Source organism: Grampus griseus (genome assembly GCF_964374135.1).
Source record: "Grampus griseus genome assembly, chromosome: X".
NCBI lineage: Eukaryota > Metazoa > Chordata > Mammalia > Artiodactyla > Delphinidae > Grampus > Grampus griseus.
Window position 1 is genome coordinate 90,011,014 of NC_138999.1, and position 17,372 is coordinate 90,028,385.

General features: G+C 38.4%; 1 protein-coding gene across 1 annotated transcript in view; it reads left to right on the plus strand.

Moving 5' to 3' along the window:
• Window positions 1–1,702: 1,702 nt before the first annotated feature.
• Window positions 1,703–17,372, plus strand: part of IL1RAPL2 (interleukin 1 receptor accessory protein like 2) — a gene marked incomplete at both ends in the record, with an annotated part of 1,067,560 nt that continues 1,051,890 nt past the window's right edge. The window contains one exon of the mRNA XM_082681729.1: window positions 1,703–1,784. Within this exon, the coding sequence (XP_082537855.1) occupies window positions 1,703–1,784 (82 nt within the window). The remainder of the gene's footprint in view (window positions 1,785–17,372) is intronic.

Genomic DNA, 17,372 nt, shown 5'->3' on the forward strand with positions numbered 1-17,372 from the left:
TTGGAAGTCCCTGGAAAGATTTGATTACATCTTCCCTCAGTTTTAGCAGGTAGCATCATACCACTTTCCTCTCAGGTGCACTCATTTTGCCCCATGTTGCAAAGCCTATGACAAGAATCATCTGTTTACCCAATCCGAGATGGATCGTTGGTAATATGCCAAATCTAACTTCCATGCTTCTTGGGACTCGGAAATTTGGTGTATGTTGGGGATGGATAGGGATTAGTCCTGGCCCCCTGGTCATCTGGAAACCTCCAGCATACCATCTCTCCCCAGGGTTCTTTATTCCTGTTTCAGTGGTAAAAGGGAAGTCCAGCATGACAACTGGGAAAGCAAAGCCTGTCTTTGTTATCAAAAGACCTCCTCTTCCTTCCCAGACCTCTGTTTATTGATGGAGTTGGTGGGGGGGGGGGCAGTATGATAAGGAACTAGCTGCACTGAATAGTTGAACTGGTGGCCTCACCCAAACATGAATTTTTCTGAATTTAGGGTATCAGGTGGATCTTTTGGTCAATTCTGGGAAAAGAGGATCCCACCCAACACTTGATATCATCCTATTACTCTTACATTCTGAGTAAGGTTCTGCACATTTAGGTACAAACCAATTATTCAGAAGACAAATCATTATATGGAATTCTGGCTCTTTAAATGTTATCCAGAGCTTGTTTTTGTCTTTCCATTCAGGTTTGCTTCCATCCATTATTTCAGGGATCTCTGTGGTTTCACCCTCATGGTCCCCTTTGCTATTTTTCTATCTTGGGTTTATGATGTACCCAGTGTACCTCTGTGGTGCTTATATTCTGACTTGTAAAGGATTCTAAATGAGCCCTCATATAGACACCGATTTACTGAAAAGTCTTAACTCAATGGAATAAACACTTAAAAACGTTTTTGTTTTTTCCCCAAATGCCTACCGATGATCGTGCTTTAGTCAATTCTGTTCCCTTTTGGGGGGTTCTTAACAATATCTCAGTTCAGTTCCATACTTTTCTCAGTTATTTTTCATTTCAGAACAGTTTCATTCCAATTATTTAAGGTTCGGTGCTGCTGATTTTAAAACATCAATGTCAAAGTTGAGTAAAAACTCTTCCTGTCACATAAATACAATAACTGTAAGTGCTGATCAGTCTTATGAATAAAACAAGCAAGGAAGTGAGCTAGTGAATGACAGAGTGAGACTTTAAGATTGGGTAGTCAGGAAAGGCCTTTTTGTGGGACTGAAACCTATAGGATGTTAATGAATGTGAGTGAAGAGTGGGGAGGAGTATTCCAGCAGGAAGACCTAATGCAAAGGCCATGAGGAGGAAATGACTAAGGCATGTTCCAGGGACAAATACAATGTCCATAGTGGATGGAGCATAGCCAACGAGGAGGAAAGTGCTGTGGAATAAGATCAAAGAGGCAGCAGAGGCCCTACCTGCAGACCCATGAAAGTCTAATGGAGGGGGTTCAGATTTTACTCTAAATCCAGTGGGAAACCATTGAAAGTTCTGAGCAGGGAACTTTGACATGATGCTCTTGTGAACTTTCATATTTTCTTCCATTTGCATAAAAATAAAGCCAGAAATCACCAAAATGTCATTGTTTCTGTAATGTGTCTTCAAGGTATGTGAAATTATAGCTGCTGCTTTGTTGAGGCCAAGATCTGTGATTCAAACTTCATATCCTTTTTTGACTTTTCAGCTGCCAAGGAAAGTGAACAATGAAGCCACCATTTCTTTTGGCCCTTGTGGTGTGTTCTGTAGTCAGCACAAATTTGAAGATGGTGTCAAAGAGAAATTCTGGTAAGTTGCTGGCAACTTCTCATGATTTGGTCAAAAATATATGCTTTTTGTGAGCATTTAGAGAGCATCTGTATCTTTAACTACAAATACCTTTAAACAGAAGCACTTGTAATCCAGCTATGTTGGAAAGTAGCCAAAGTAAAAATGAGATTTTAGCCTACCCCTGACAAAATTCTGGGAAACCAGTGGAATTTTGTTCAACTTCAGTGGCAGTATACTCTCAGTGGACAATAAAATGTTAAGGGCCTTCTTAGGGTTGGTTACATTTGCTAGTGCATATACACCTGGGAGCAAACATTTGCAAATGAGAAGACAGGAAACCTTTAAAACTATATATTCTTTGCCTCCTAATTGCGTATGCAGCGTTACAGTTTAAATGAAAGTTTTTGACAAATATCAGTGAGCTTTAGTTCCTCACATCCTCACATTTGTACCAAATCCCTAACAGGCAGAGGTTTAAACCTTCCAAGTTTGGAAATATTAGCTAATTGCCTGAAGAGGAATTTGTTGAGAATAAATATCTATTCCTAGAACATGGTGGTCTGGTAGGCAGCCATGACTGTACTAAGAGATTAGCTGTAGCCAGTAGATATCCCAATCAAAGCTTAATCATTGTTTAACAACACTTGGATATATATGTCTTTCAGCGTTGATTATACATTTTAGCTATAATTACAAATCATGCATGAGATTTTCAGAATTGATTTTCTGTCTGTAATCATTCCAGTAAGACGTTGAGGAATGTATTGGTATATGAAAACAAAAGGCTGTGGATGGGGCTTTCTGCTGGCTTCTAATTCAGTTACTTCCTAGAATTAAATGTATGCTCTTTAATTTCTCATTAAGTCTAAAACCCAGGCAATAAAGTACATGGCTATTTTTCAAAGCAATAAATACTGGCTGGAGCTTGGAGTTTGGTTAATGTTTGTTTTCTAAGGTGAGAATACTTGATCATTGAAATTGCTAAAGAATAGTATTGTTCTTCAATTGATAGTATATTAATAAGTCTTTCACAGAAGTGGGTCACAGGTTATAAAATAGAGTAACACTACTCAAGTCCAAAGGATTCTTGAATGGTAAAGGTAGGGGAATATATTGGCTTTTTCTCCCCCATTAAATACTTATGAATGTCTTTAACACGTTTTTGTATATTGTGACTCTCTTTCCGCTGTATTTGTGTGTAACATTTTACGTATAATATCTCCAGCTTGGCCTATTTTACGTGGCTGTCTTTCCTTGCCTTACTTTTGAAGTCACATTTTCACTTTCAATCTTGGCTCAGATTGATTATTGCTGAAATAAAATACTTGGAGATATTACTTACTAGCGATATAGCCTGTTGGACTGGATCCCATTTTCCTCACTTGGTTATGTTATAATGTCTATAGCAGAATCTGAAAGCAAGAAAAAGAATTGAGAATTTAAAAAGCCATCTATATTATGATAGCTTAATTCAAGTAAAATCCAATCTGAAAAAAAAAACAAGCTGCTACCTGCGTATGCTGTCTTGTTTTCTTGGTTTCCTTATTATTTATGAGGAGGGATGCTGTTAAAAAAAAATACACACACGCACACACACACACACAGATGTAGTTATCATTGATGTGCAGATGCCCTTTAAAGATCAACATTTTAATGCTCTGCCCCTTTATTCTTATCAAGTGTGAGACTGTTTGTGGCTTATTACATGTTCTTAGCTTTGTCTTCTCAGTGTAGGCAAGTGGTGTCATAGCTGCAGTGAGCTTTATTAAAGAAAGCTGTGACAAAGCGAGAGAGTGGCATGGACATATATACACTACCAAACGTAAAATAGATAGCTAGTGGGAAGCAGCCACATAGCACAGGGAGATCAGCTCGGTGCTTTGTGACCACCTAGAGGGGTGGGATAGGGAGGGTGGGAGGGAGGGAGACGCAAGAGGGAAGAGATATGGGAACATATGTATATGTATAACTGATTCACTTGGTTATAAAGCAGAAACTAACACACCATTGTAAAGCAATTATACTCCAATAAAGATGTAAAAAAAAAAAAAGAAACATTACCCCAAAAGATATTCCCCTTAGAGTGAATGTATTTGAATTGTTTCAGTCTCCTCTTCCCCATCTGTTTGCCCTCAGCTACCTCCTAGGACATATAGCAATTGTAATATTGGAACAAACCTTTTTGTACAGGTCTGGGCAGTGGAGATGGTTTGAATACAGTTGGTCTTTTCTCTTATGCCTTCCTCCGTCTTTTACATTGTATATGGAATAGAAAGGGAAGAGTAATAGGTTGATGTTGGTTTGTGCATGTCTGTGTGTGTAGTGTTTGTTTTTTACCACAAAATACAGAAATAAAACCAAGCATGGAATGGATAAAAGACACATTAAGTTGCACATAGCTGATGAAGATGGGGGTTCTTTGGAGCAGTTGTTTTCACTCTTGCCTTATTTCGCCACTTTCATCATAACCCCCATCCTAGCCCCTACAATCCTCTTAATATTACTGTTTTATGTAGGAAAAATAATTATTTGCACTCTCATTATGATGGTCCTATTTGAGTTGGCAAATTACTCTGGCAAATCTGGAGTACAAAATTTTGTTTCATACAGTCTGTGAGGTCCTTTGGCCTTTGCCAGTTAAAGAGATCTGGATTAAACTTGCATAGTTGTTCGTGGAATAGCCAATGGAACTTAGAAATTTTATTTTTCTCCCCTCCTTTCTTTCCTTCAAGTCAAAAAATGAAAAATGATTGTGTCCTTTGCTCATTAACATTTATAACTGTTTAGTGCCAGATGTGACACCAGGTGTAATGATTTCTGTGCAGTTCATTATAGACAGGAACCCTTTTCACTGAGATCCCTACAAATACTTATGCCAAGTACCACCTTATGCACAAGACAGAGGACCAAGTGATGGAAGTTTCTTTTTCTGTACTTGCCAATCAGGGAAAATAATAAGACTCAAGACTTTTTTTTTTTTTAAATCTACTCTGGGCACATATTGAAACAAACCTCCTGGTTTTGGGTGCTATGCAATTTTTAGAAGCTACAGCACAGGTTATTCTTTTAGGTAATGCCCATGCACATTAGGTAAGCCCAATCATCAACCCTGGATCGGGAAACAGCAAAGATGGCTCTGAGATTGCATCTAGGGCTTGGTTACATTAGAACATACTAAAATTCACAGTATCTAATTTTAAGGATTATAGCTGATTGGCAAAGTGTGTGCTTGTTATCCTCCTCACAGAAAATGCATGAGGTCCTTCAGCACTGGCATTATCTAAATTTAGGACTAAATAGATAAGGTCATTTAGAAAGTCTACTCTATGAGAAGTAGGTTTGCTTTACTTAAAGGTGTCAATCTTTATGGCAGGGAATTGGCTAATATCTTGACAAAGGCTAATGGCAGAAACAGCCTGTAGAGGACTTCTAATTATCTAAAATTAATTTTTAATAGGATGGGTGGGCAAATAACTCTCAAGGAGAGATCACACAAGGGCTTCTATTTAACTATGTTGTCTAACCTGAAAAATTATGTCTCTAGGGTATACATGGACTAAATTTGGGGGGGGGCATTAACCTGTCCACTTTACTTTTTTTTTGCTTTTGCTGGTACTGCTGCTGCTGCAGGAAAATGTGAGCTGTATTAGGCAATTATTGGAATTCAGCTCTCCTAGCCTGGATCTTCTTATTAGAAGGGAAAGGAATAGGATGACCAATTAGATGAGAGGGTATGTTAAATTCTGAACCCAATTTGGTCATCTTGCAGCCAGTACCTCTGGAGGATGACCATAATAAAACAACTTTTCAGTGATCTGGTGTTTGAAGGAAAATTTCAGAGCTAACAAGATATCTTAATCAGCTAGAAACATATAGTCCCTGGTGGTCAAGAGGATGCAAAATCCTGCTGGCACACAGTGGGTAATCTTAGACACATTTTGGATTGACTTGGTGGGGGTTACTTCTTTTTTCCCATTTCAAGTGTTTTTTATTGAGTAATGGAATTTGTAGGTACTATGTTGTAGAGATATTGAATTCTGTTATGTTCCTCTAAAGGGTATTGGTGTTTGTTCTAGTAGCAGTTCAATTACTAATCTTGAACTTTTGGTGCTTAGTTGTATGCTTTGTCAGAGTAGATCAATGGAAAACCCAAGGTATGTCCTGATCATCTATAACTTGGTGGGACTCAGTCTCTAATCTTTTTCTCCCCTGTGGATCTTTTTTTTGACATCTTTATTGGAGTATAATTGCTTTACAATGTTGTGTTAGTTTCTGCTGTATAACAAAGTGAATCAGCTATATGTATACGTATACCCCCATATCCCCTCCCTCTTGCATCTCCCTCCTGCCATCCCTAATCCCACCCCTCTAGGTCATCACAAGGAATCGAGCTAATCTCCCTGTGCTATGCAGTTTCTTCGCACTAGCTATCTATTTTACATTTGATAGTGTATATATGTCAACGCTACTCTCTCACTTCGTCCCAGCTTACCGTTCCCCCTCCCCGAGTCCTCAAGTCCATTCTCTACATCTACATCTTTATTCTTGTCTTGCCCCTAGCTTCATCAGAACCACTTTTTTTTTAGAATCCACATGTATGTGTTAGCATATGGTATTTGATTTTCTCTTTCTGACTTACTTCACTCTGTATGACAGACTCTAGGTCCATCCACCTCACTACAAGTAACTCAATTTTGTTTCTTTTTATGGCTGAGTAATATTCCATTGCATATGTGTGCCACATCTTCTTTATCCATTCATCTGTCGATGGACACTTAGGTTGCTTCCATGTCCTGGCTATTGTAAATAGTGCTGCAATGAACATCGTGGTACATGTCCCCTTTTCAATTATGGTTTTCTCAGGGTATATGCCCAGTAGTGGGATTAGTGGGTCATATGGTAGTTCTATTTTTAGTTTCTAAGGAACCTCCATACTGTTCTCCAAGGTGGCTGTATCAATTTACATTCCCACCAACAGTGTAAGAGGGTTCCATTTCCTCCACACCCGCATTTATTGCTTGTAGATATTTTGATGATGGCCATTCCGATGGGTGTGAAGTGATACCTCGTTGTAGTTTTGATTTGCATTTCTCTAATAATTAGTGATGCTGAGCATCTTTTCATGTGCCTCTTGGCCATCTGTATGTCTTCTTTGGAGAAATGTCTATTTAGGTCTTCTGCCCATTTTTTGATTGGGTTGTTTGTTTTTTGACATTGAATGCATGTGCTGTTTGTATATTTTGGAGATTAATCCTTTGTCAGGTTTCATTTGCAAATAGTTTCTCCCATTCTGAGGGTTGTCTTTTTGTCTTGTTTATAGTTTCCTTTGCTTTGCAAAAGCTTTGAAGTTTCATTAGGTCCCATTTGTTTATTTTTGTTTTTATTTCAGTTACTCTAGGAGGTGGGTCGAAAAGGATCTTGCTGTGATTTATGTCATAGAGAGTTCTGCCTATGATTTCCTCTAAGAGTTTTACAATGTCTGGACTTACATTTTGGTCTTTAATCCGTTTTGAGTTTATTTGTGTGTATGGTGTTAGGGAGTGTTCTAATTTCATTCTTTTACATGTAGCTGTCCAATTTTCCCAGCACCACTTATTGAAGAGACTGTCTTTTCTCCATTGTATGTGCTTGCCTCCTTTGTAGTAAATTAGGTGACCATATGTGAGTGGGTTTATATCTGGGCTTTCTATCCTGTACCATTGGTCTATATTTCTGTTTTAATGCCAGTACCATACTGTCTTGATTACTGTAGCTTTGTAGTATAGTCTGAAGTCAGGGAGCCTGATTCCTGCAGCTCCGTTTTTCTTTGTCAAGATTGCTTTGGCTATCCGGGGTCTTTTGTGTTTCCATGCAAATTGTGAAATTTTTTGTTCTAATTCTGTGAAAAATGCCATTGGCAGTTTGATAGGGATTGCCCTGAAACTGTAGATAGCCTTGGGTAGTATAGTCATTTTCACAATGTTGATTCTTCCAGTCCAAGAATATGGTATATCTCTCTATCTATTGGTATCATCTTTAATTTCTTTCATCAGTGTCTTATACTTTTCTGCATACAGATGTTTGTCTCCTTAGATAGGTTTATTCCTAGGTATTTTATTCTTTTTGTTGCGATGGTAAATAGGAGTGTTTCCTTAATTTTTCTTTCTGATTTTTTCATCGTTAGTGTATAGGAAAGCAAGAGATTTCTGTGCATTAATTTTGTATCCTGTTACTTTACCAAATTCATTGATTAGCTCTAGTAGTTTTCTGGTAGCATCTTTAGGAGTCTCTATGTATAGTATCATGTTATCTGCAAACAGTGACAATTTTACTTCCTCTATTCTGATTTGGATTCCTTTTATTTCTTTTTCCTCCCTGATTACTGTGGCTAAAACTTCCAAAACTGTGTTGAATACTAGTGATGAGAGGGGGCAACCTTGTCTTGTTCCTGATTTTAGATGAAATGGTTTCAGTTTCTGACCATTGAGAATGATGTTGGCTGTGGGTTTGTCTTATATGGCCTTTATTATGTTGAGGTAGGCTCCCTCTATGCCTACTTTCTGGAGAGTTTTTATCATAAATGGTGTTGAATTTTGTTGAAAGCTTTTTGTGCATGTTTTGAGTTGACCATATGGTTTTTCTACTTCAGTTTGTTAATATGGTGTATCACATTGATTGATTTGCGTATATTGAAGAATCCTTGCATACCTGGAATAAACTCCACTTTATCATGGTGTATGATCATTCTAATGTGCTGTTGGATTCTGTTTGCTAGTATTTTGTTGAGGATTTTTGCATCTATGTTCTTCAGTGATATCGGCCTGTAGTTTTCTTTTTTTGTGACATCTTTCTCTGATTTTGGTGTCAGGGGGATGGTGGCCTTGTAGAATGAATTTGGGAGTGTTCCTCCTTCTGCTATATTTTGGAAGAGTTTGAGAAGGATAGGTGTTAGCTCTTCTCCAAAAATTTGGTAGAATTTTTCTGTGAATCCATCTGGTCCTGGGCTTTTGTTTGTTGGAAGATTTTTAATCACAGTTTCCATTTCAGTGCTTGTGATTGGTCTGTTCATATTTTCTACTTCTTCCTGGTTCAGTCTCAGCAGGTTGTTCGTTTCTAAGAATTTGTCCATTTCTTCCAGTTTGTCCATTTTATTGGCATAGAGTTGCTTGTAGCAATCTCTCATGATCCTTTGTATTTCTGCAGGGTCAGTTGTTACTTCTCCTTTTTCATTTCTAATTCTACTGATTTGAGTCTTCACCCTTTTTTGTTGATGAGTCTGGCTAATGGTTTATCAATTTTGTTTATCTTCTCAGAGAACTGGCTTTTAGTATTATTGATCTTTCTATTGTTTCCTTCATTTCTTTTTCACTTATTTCTGATCTGATCTTTATGATGTCTTTCCTTCTGCTAACTTTGTTTTGTTGCTGTTGTTCTTCTTCTTCTTTCTCTAATTGCTTTAGGTGTATATTTAGATTTTTATTTGAGCTGTTTCTTGTTTCTTGAGGTAGGATTGTATTGCTATTAAGTTCCCTCTTAGAACTGCTTTTGCTGCATCTCATAGGTTTTGGGTTGTTGTGTTTTCATTGTCATTTGTTTCTCGGTGTTTTTTGATTTCCTCTTTGATTTCTTCAGTGATCTCTTGGTTATTTAGTAGCATATTGTTTAGCCTCCATGTATTTGAATATTTTACAGTTTTTTTTCCCTGTAATCGATATCTAGTCTCATAACCTTGTGGAAAATATACTTGATACAATTTCAGTATTCTTAAATTTACCAGGTGTTGATTTGTTACCCAAGATATGATCTATGCTGGAGAATGTTCCATGAGCACTTAGTGTATTCTGTTGTTTTTGGATGGAATGTCCTATAAATATCAATTATGTCTATCTGGTCTACTGTGTCTTTTAAAGCTTGTGTTTCCTTATTTATTTTCATTTTGAATGATCTGTCCATTAGTGACAGTGGGGTGTTAAAGTCCCTTACTATGATTGTGTAAATGTCGATTTCCCCTTTTATGGCTGTTTGCATTTGCCTTATGTATTGAGGTACTCGTATTTTGGGTGCATAAATATTTACAATTGTTATATCTTCTTCTTGGATTGATCCCTTGATCATTATGTAGTGTCCTTCATTGTCTCCTGTAATATTTTTTAAAGTCTATTTTGTCTGATATGAGAAATGCTACTCCAACTTTCTTTTGCTTTCCATTTTCATGGAATATCTTTTTCCATCCCCTCACTTTCAGTCTGTATGTGTCCCTAGGTCTGAAGTGGGTCTCTTGTAGACCTCATATATACAGGTCTTGTTTTTGTATCCATTCAGCCAGTCTGTGTCTTTTGATTGGAGCATTTAATCCATTTACATTTAAGGTAATGATCACTTTGAATGTTCCTCTTACCATTTTCTTAATTGTTTTGTGTTTGTTTTTGTAGGTCTTTTCCTCCTCTTGTGTTTCCTGCCTGGAGAACTTTCTTTACCATTTGTTGTAAAGCTGGTTTGGTGATGCTGAATTCTCTTAACTTTTGCTTGTCTGTAAATTTCTGTTTTAATTTCTCTGTCAAATCTGAATGAGATCCTTGCGGGGTAGAGTAATCTTGATTGTAGGTTTTTCCCTTTCATCACTTTAAATATGTCCTGCCACTCCTTTCTGGCTTGCAGAGTTTCTGCTGAAAGATCAGCTGTTAACCTTATGGGGATTCCCTTGTATGCTCTTTGTTTTCCCTGGCTGCTTTTAATTTTTTTTCTTTGTATTTAATTTTTGATAGTTTGATTAATATGTGTTTTGGCAAGTTTCTCCTTGGATTTATCCTTCATGGGACTCTCTGCGCTTCCTGGAGTTGATTGACTATTTCCTTTCCCATGTTAGAGAAGTTTTCAACTGTAGTCTCTTCAAATATTTTCTCAGACCCTTTTTTTTTTCTCTTCTTCTTCTGGGACCCCTATAATTCGAATGTTCATGTGTTTAATATTTTCCCAGAGGTTTCTGAGACTGTCCTCAATTATTTTCATTCTTTTTTCTTTATTCTGCTCTGTGGCAGTTATTTCCCCTATTTTATCTTCCAGGTCAGTTATCCATTCTTCTGCCTTAGTTATTCTGCTATTGATTCCTTCTAGACTGTTTTTAATTTCACTTATTGTGTTGTTCATCATTGTTTGTTTGCTCGTTAGTTCTTCTAGGTCCTTGTTAAACTTTTCTTGTATTTTCTCCATTGCATTTCCCAGATTTTGGATCATCTTTACTGTCATTACTCTGAATTCTTTTTCAGGTAGACTGCCTGTTTCCTGTTCATTTGTTTGGTGTGGTGCGTTTTTATCTTGCTCCTTCATCTGCTTCATATTTCTCTGTCTTCTCATTTTGTTTACCTTAATGCTTTTGGGGCATCCTTTGTGCAGGTTGAAGGTTCGTTAGTTCCCATTATTTTTGATGGGTGAGGTTGGTTCAGTGGCTCCTGTAGGCTCCTGGTGGAGGAGACTGGTGCCTGTGTTCTGGTGGTGGGGCTGTACCTTGTCTTTCTGGTGGGCAGGGCTGCATCAGCTGTGTGTTTTGGAGTGTCTGTGAACTTAGTATGATTTAAGGCAGCCTCTCTGCTAATGGGTGGGTTTGTGTTCCTGTCTTGTTAATTGTTTGGCATGGGGTATCCAGCACTGGAGCTTGCTGGCCATTGGGTGGGGCTGGGTCTTAGTGTTCAGACAGAGATATCTGGGAGAGATCTTGCCGTTTGATATTATGTGGTGCCAGGAGGTCTCTCGTGGTCCATTGTCCTCAACTCAGCTCTCCCACCTCAGAGGCTCAGACCTGAAGCCAGGCCAGAGCACCAAGACCCTGTCAGCCACATGGTTGGTCCACGGTCCCCAGGATGGTCACAGCTTCGCTGGTGGAGCCCCTCCAGAGTTGGCAGTGCAGTGAGGCTGCCCTCCCCTGCGGCTCCGTGGCAGCTCCATGGCAGCAGAAGGGAGAGACCCCAAGCCAGGAGTTCCAGCTTTGCTGAAACGTGGGCTCTGTTCGCTCTCCTCTGGGTCTTATTAAGACTTGACTTTAGGCTTTGTTGGGGAAGGTGTAGAGTAGGCCATATTCTGTGACATAGTTCTTTCTCCTAAAGCAGGACTCCTCTGGAATCTTAGCTGAATGCTCAGATGTTAACAAGGTGTTCCCCAGCAGTGTTTGTCCTCTAGTTTCACTTTTATTATTAACCCTGTGGTGGTCACAGTCTGATGAAAAGACTGGCAGTCATGCCCTGTGCTTGTTCAGCCCAATCTTCAGCCAAAGATTCAGAGAGAACCCCCATATAGATTTTATAGTCTCCCCTCAGTGAACTCTCCTCTTTTAGTTAAGGTTCCAGCCACTGTAGCTTTCCTGATCTCTGTAGCTTCAGCAGGACTCCTGAGCTGTTAGGACTTCAGTTCACTGAGCCATTGTTGGGGATTTGTCTCCAGTTGGAGAGTTGGTTTGATTGTGGACCTTACCACATGAGTTCTTCTTTTCTTTGAGATCACAGTCTTGCATGGTCTGAAAACAGTTTCTTCATATATTTTGTCCACTTTTATCATTGCTTCCTGTGGATAAAGCTAGTCTAGTTCCAGTTTATATCATCATAGCCTAAAGTGGAAGTTTTCCTGTTACCTTTTGATACTGCATCATTCTTTCAGCACTTCCTTGCTTTTTGTCATAAAGGTGTGCCAGGGTTACGTTCCTACTTTCTCTGCCCCAGCTCTGGAATTATCCATTTTCCTGATTTCTTTCAGTGGAAAATGGTATTTAGAAATCATTTTTTAAAATTGTGATTTAATTCTGATACATCCAATTCAAATCCAATATGACAGGGTTCTTCCTCACCTTTACCCATTCCATATTTTTATCTCCTTTTCCGACAGTGGGAACCCTCATTCCCATCAACACTGATGTATTAATACATACTTAATTATTTTATCTTTAGTTCATACAAAATGATTTCAGAACTACCACACCAAAACTACTACTGACAACAAACCTACTAAATAAAGTACAAGATATTTTACAAATATTTTTGTCCTTAGAAGTCATCCTCCTGAATCTGTATAGTCAGTGTTATGTTCAAAAATTACTCGAATTAATTTTCTCTGTGATTATGTTAATTCAATATATAAAGTAATTTGTGTCTGTACCCAATTAGTTTTATCCTTTTTGATTAAATTTTATTTTTGAATACATAGAACATTTACATTACTGAAAATTCAGTTATAGAAAAAGGAATAAGTGAAAGAAATCTAATTCCTATACCCATTTCTTCCACTTGGTCACACACACCACTATTTGTAAGTAATTTCTTTAGATTCTGGTATTTCCTTCCTTTCTTTCATAAACCAATGTTTTTTATTTCTCCTTGTTTCATACTGAAAATGTAGCAAAATATGACTACTTTTTTGGTCCTTGTTTTTTTAACTTACTGTGTCTTGGAAATCAAGTAGTGGAATTGTTTTGATATTTTTCTTAGTACAATAGTATATTATGCTTAATAAAAGTTCAAGCAATATCAAAATAGAAGACTCTCTTATAATTTTACTTCCAGATATAAGTAATCATTACATTTCATATAGTTTCTTCCAGATAGTTTCTTTGGGTATATATGTATATAGCCTAAATCATGTATTTTTCAAACTTAGACTCATACTGCATATGCTGTTCTCCAACTTGATTTGTCACATATTTCTGATATTTATACCTAGAACCTCTAATCCTTGGCAATACATATTTAACTCAAAAATTTAAATACCGTGCAGTTTTCCATTGTGTGGATTTATTATAAATTTAAACCTGTGCACTATCTATGGAGGTTAAGGTTTTATCTCTAGGTTTTTGCTATTCCAAAACAATGCTGGGAGGATCATCCTACTATATAGATCTTAGTGCACTAGAAGAGAAAATGATTTTGTAGGAGAGATCTTCAGAAGTGGAAATATTGGATAAATTTTTTATTTAAAATTTTGAAAGATGATAAAAGTTGCCCATCAATGTCAGTGTACCAAATCTGTATTTCCACCAACAGTATATCAGTTCCTTTCTCATTACACATTTATTAACTCTGTATTGTCAATTACAGAATTTTTGCTAATCTAAGTCCAAATGAAAAACATCTTATTGTTTACTAAAAGCCCCATGTTGGCTGTGATGAGTATGTTTCTTGGATTTAAAGACCCTTATAAATGTGTGTGTGTGTGTGTGTGTCTGTGTGTGTGTGTGTCTGTGTGTCTGTGTGTGAGAGAGAGAGAGATTAAAATCAGCAGCAGAGCAGTTCATATGGAAAAATCTCTGGTGATTCCATTAAGTTAGGCAACAAAGGATGGCAGAGGAAGAGGAGAGAATGTGAGTTAAGACCTAAGTTCATTATTTTGGTTGCTGTGTAACATCAACAACATCTGATGTGATTGAAATATTCAAGTCCTTTATGAAACCGGTCCTCTTTAAATGAAAATGTGTGGATAATTAAGCTAATTAAAATATTTAATGAATTTAAAAGCTGGAAAGCAATTCCATGTGGGGATCTTGTCCAGCCCTGTAGCATCATCCAAATACAGACGTTACCAAGCTTGGTATCATGTTGGATTTATCACTGTCCATATGGGGGAAGAATGAGAAGAAAATAAGAATAAATAATTTTGATGTTGGGATTTAGCCCATCCACAAGAACAGCCAAGAACTGCAGTGAATGGGCTCCTTTCTACTCCATTGTTTTGGAATGAAAGGATATTGTATTTGCCAGAGTGGAGAGAACCTTTGAGTGCCTGTGATTTCTACTAGGTTAGTTTTTTTTGTTTTTTGGGGGTTTTTTTTTGGGTTTTTGCGGTACGCGGGACTCTCACTGTTGTGGCCTCTCCCATTGCGGAGCACAGGCTCCGGACGCACAGGCTCAGCGGCCATGGCTCATGGGCCCAGCCGCTCTGCGGGATGTGGGATCTTCCCGGACCGGGGCACGAACCTGTGTCCCCTGCATCGGCAGGCGGACTCTCAACCACTGCGCCACCAGGGAAGCCCCAGGTTAGTTTTTATCATAACCCAACTCATGGGCCTGTCAGGCTAAAGTGCATCCCTTTTGGCTCTGTTGACTTCTACAGGTGTAATTTGCCCTAAATGAAGTACGTGTTCTGCAAAAGTATACCATTAATGCCTATTGTAGTTTGGTCCTTGGGGAAAGTTGGCATCCAGAGATTTCTTAAAATATGTAGGACACCTCTGGTCCATTAGAGAAATACTGAATATGCAAGTTTAAACTTTTGTTCATATTCTGATTCTTGCCCTATTTTTGCTTCCAAATATTTATCTGAAACTGTCATAGAGAAGCACATTGTTTTGCAACGATTGCATCAGAACTGTTCTCTAAAGGAAATGCCTTGAAATTAAATGACCTTGCCCCAGGCTAAGTAGAGTCAGGCCGTGCTTCTTCGGGTATGACTTAGGAGAGCTGTTTTGTAAATGTGCTCTCCCTAAATGGCTACAGACAAGGAACACATGGTTTCAAGAGACACCCATTAAACCTTTGAGATGGGTGACATATATTTGGCATCACTGCTTTGTAGAGAAATGAGACAGTGGTTGCCTGGAACTAAATTCTGCTAAAGAATGTTATAGAAATGTGGCATTTATTAACTTACCAAAATACAAGCAGACTGTGTTAAAGCTCCTGTGCTGGGCAGGTGCCAACATTTAAGTGATCGGAAATGGATGGGGCATGTGCTTTGTCCCCAAGGAATTCAGTAAATCATAGGGGAAGGGAGAAACCAACATGCAATGAGTGCTATTATATGCCAGGCACTTTGTATACATTGTCTCCTCATGCAAAGATACTGAGGTATGTAGGTAGGTAGGTCCCATATTGTCTCGTTTTCCAGATTGGGAAACTGAGGCTTAGAGCAGCTAAATAATTTGACCACTTTTATATAGCTAGTAAGGGGCACAGCCAGGATTTAAACCCAGGTTCCTCTGGCTCTTGAGTCCTTCTCTTAAATCCCCTGCCATGCTGCCCTTTTGTATGGGCACCATTGTCTTCATTTTATAGACAGGGAGACTGAAGCTTAGGGAAGTTACATTTACCTGAGGTCCCCAACTATTAAATGGCAAATCCAGGTTTAGGACAGTGGACTTATTCCAAAGTTCATGGTCTTTTCACTCTACCACAGATATGTCCTATTTACAACTCTTGTAAATGGTATAAAATAATAAGTGTAATAAAAGAGGTACAGATACAGTTCCTATGAAGAACATATTATTCCCACCTGGGGGTGAGGGTGATAAGGGAAGGCTTCATGAAAGAGGTGTCTTTTGACATTGACTTTGAAGACTGGGTTGGGAATAGTGATGGGGGCGATAGTCATAGCAGAGAGAACAGCAGGTGCAAATGTATGGATGCCTAAAATGGATGCTATTTTTGAGTACTCAGTAGCCCAGATTGCCTGGAGGATAGTATAAGATTCAAGTAGTTGAGGAGACATATTTGGGCAGAAACAAGTAGCTAGACAGATGGTGTCTTGACTATATATCCAGTTTTAAATTTATAGGAAATATATTGAGAGTCTAGAAAGGAAATGTGAGTTGAGGTGCCTCATATTGGAAGACATGGGGCAAGGTTGGTGGGACCTTCTTAGACTTCTAGTGTTTCTGTTCCCATGCTTTCCATTTGCTATGATAGGAAGGTTCAATCCAAGATTTATTTTCAATTCGGAAAATGTCTTTTGAATAAAAAAAATTACTGAATAGACCATCACCTTTAATTATAAATCAGAATGAAGTTTATTCTTTAATCTTCAGCCTCAGGGAATTAATGATTTTAAAAAAAAGGAACCTGTTTCTGGTCTTAGTATTACCAGCAGGTGGCACTGTAATACATTCCTTCTATAGCTCTGAAGTAGTGTTTTAAGATCCTGTGGCTGTCTTCAGAGTCTGACATGACAAGGAGTAACGACTTTTCCAGTCACTGTGCTGTGATTGGGCTAATGTTTGCACACATGCACTAAGCACCCTCCCCTAGCCCCTTCCCCTTTGTCTCGCACGATTATCTAGTTTGTGAGAGCTACTCAGATTATTACAGAACTACCTATAGATCTTTCTATTTTTCCCAAAGAAGGTGACTATGAAGCCTAGCTCTAGTTACTCCTTTTCAGTTAGGTGTTCAGAGGCTTAAGGCAAGGAAAAGTTATAGGACTGGCAGGTTTTACCTTTGGCATTCCCCCTAGCCACTCAGATTTTAACATCCTTGCTTCTCTGGGATGAAGTGAGAGAGTAGCATTGACGTATATACACTACCAAATGTAAAATGGATGGCTAGTGGGAAGCTGCTGCATAGCACATAGCTTCACCTCGAAGCTTTGTGACCACCTAGAGGGATAGGATAGGGAGGGTGGGAGGCAAGCTCAAGAAGGAGGGGATATGGGGATATATGTATACCATATACCTGATTCACTTTGTTGTACAGCAGAAACTAACACAACATTGTAAAGCTTTATACTCCAATAAAGATGTGAGAAAAAAAGAATTCCTTGCTTCTTTCTTGGTCATCTAGCCCTCACCAAGGCTGAACAGTATCCAAAAGATTCACAACTTTTGTGACCTGTCTCTCCCTCTCGCCTTTAGTTAGAACTACCTCGTTCTTTAATAGG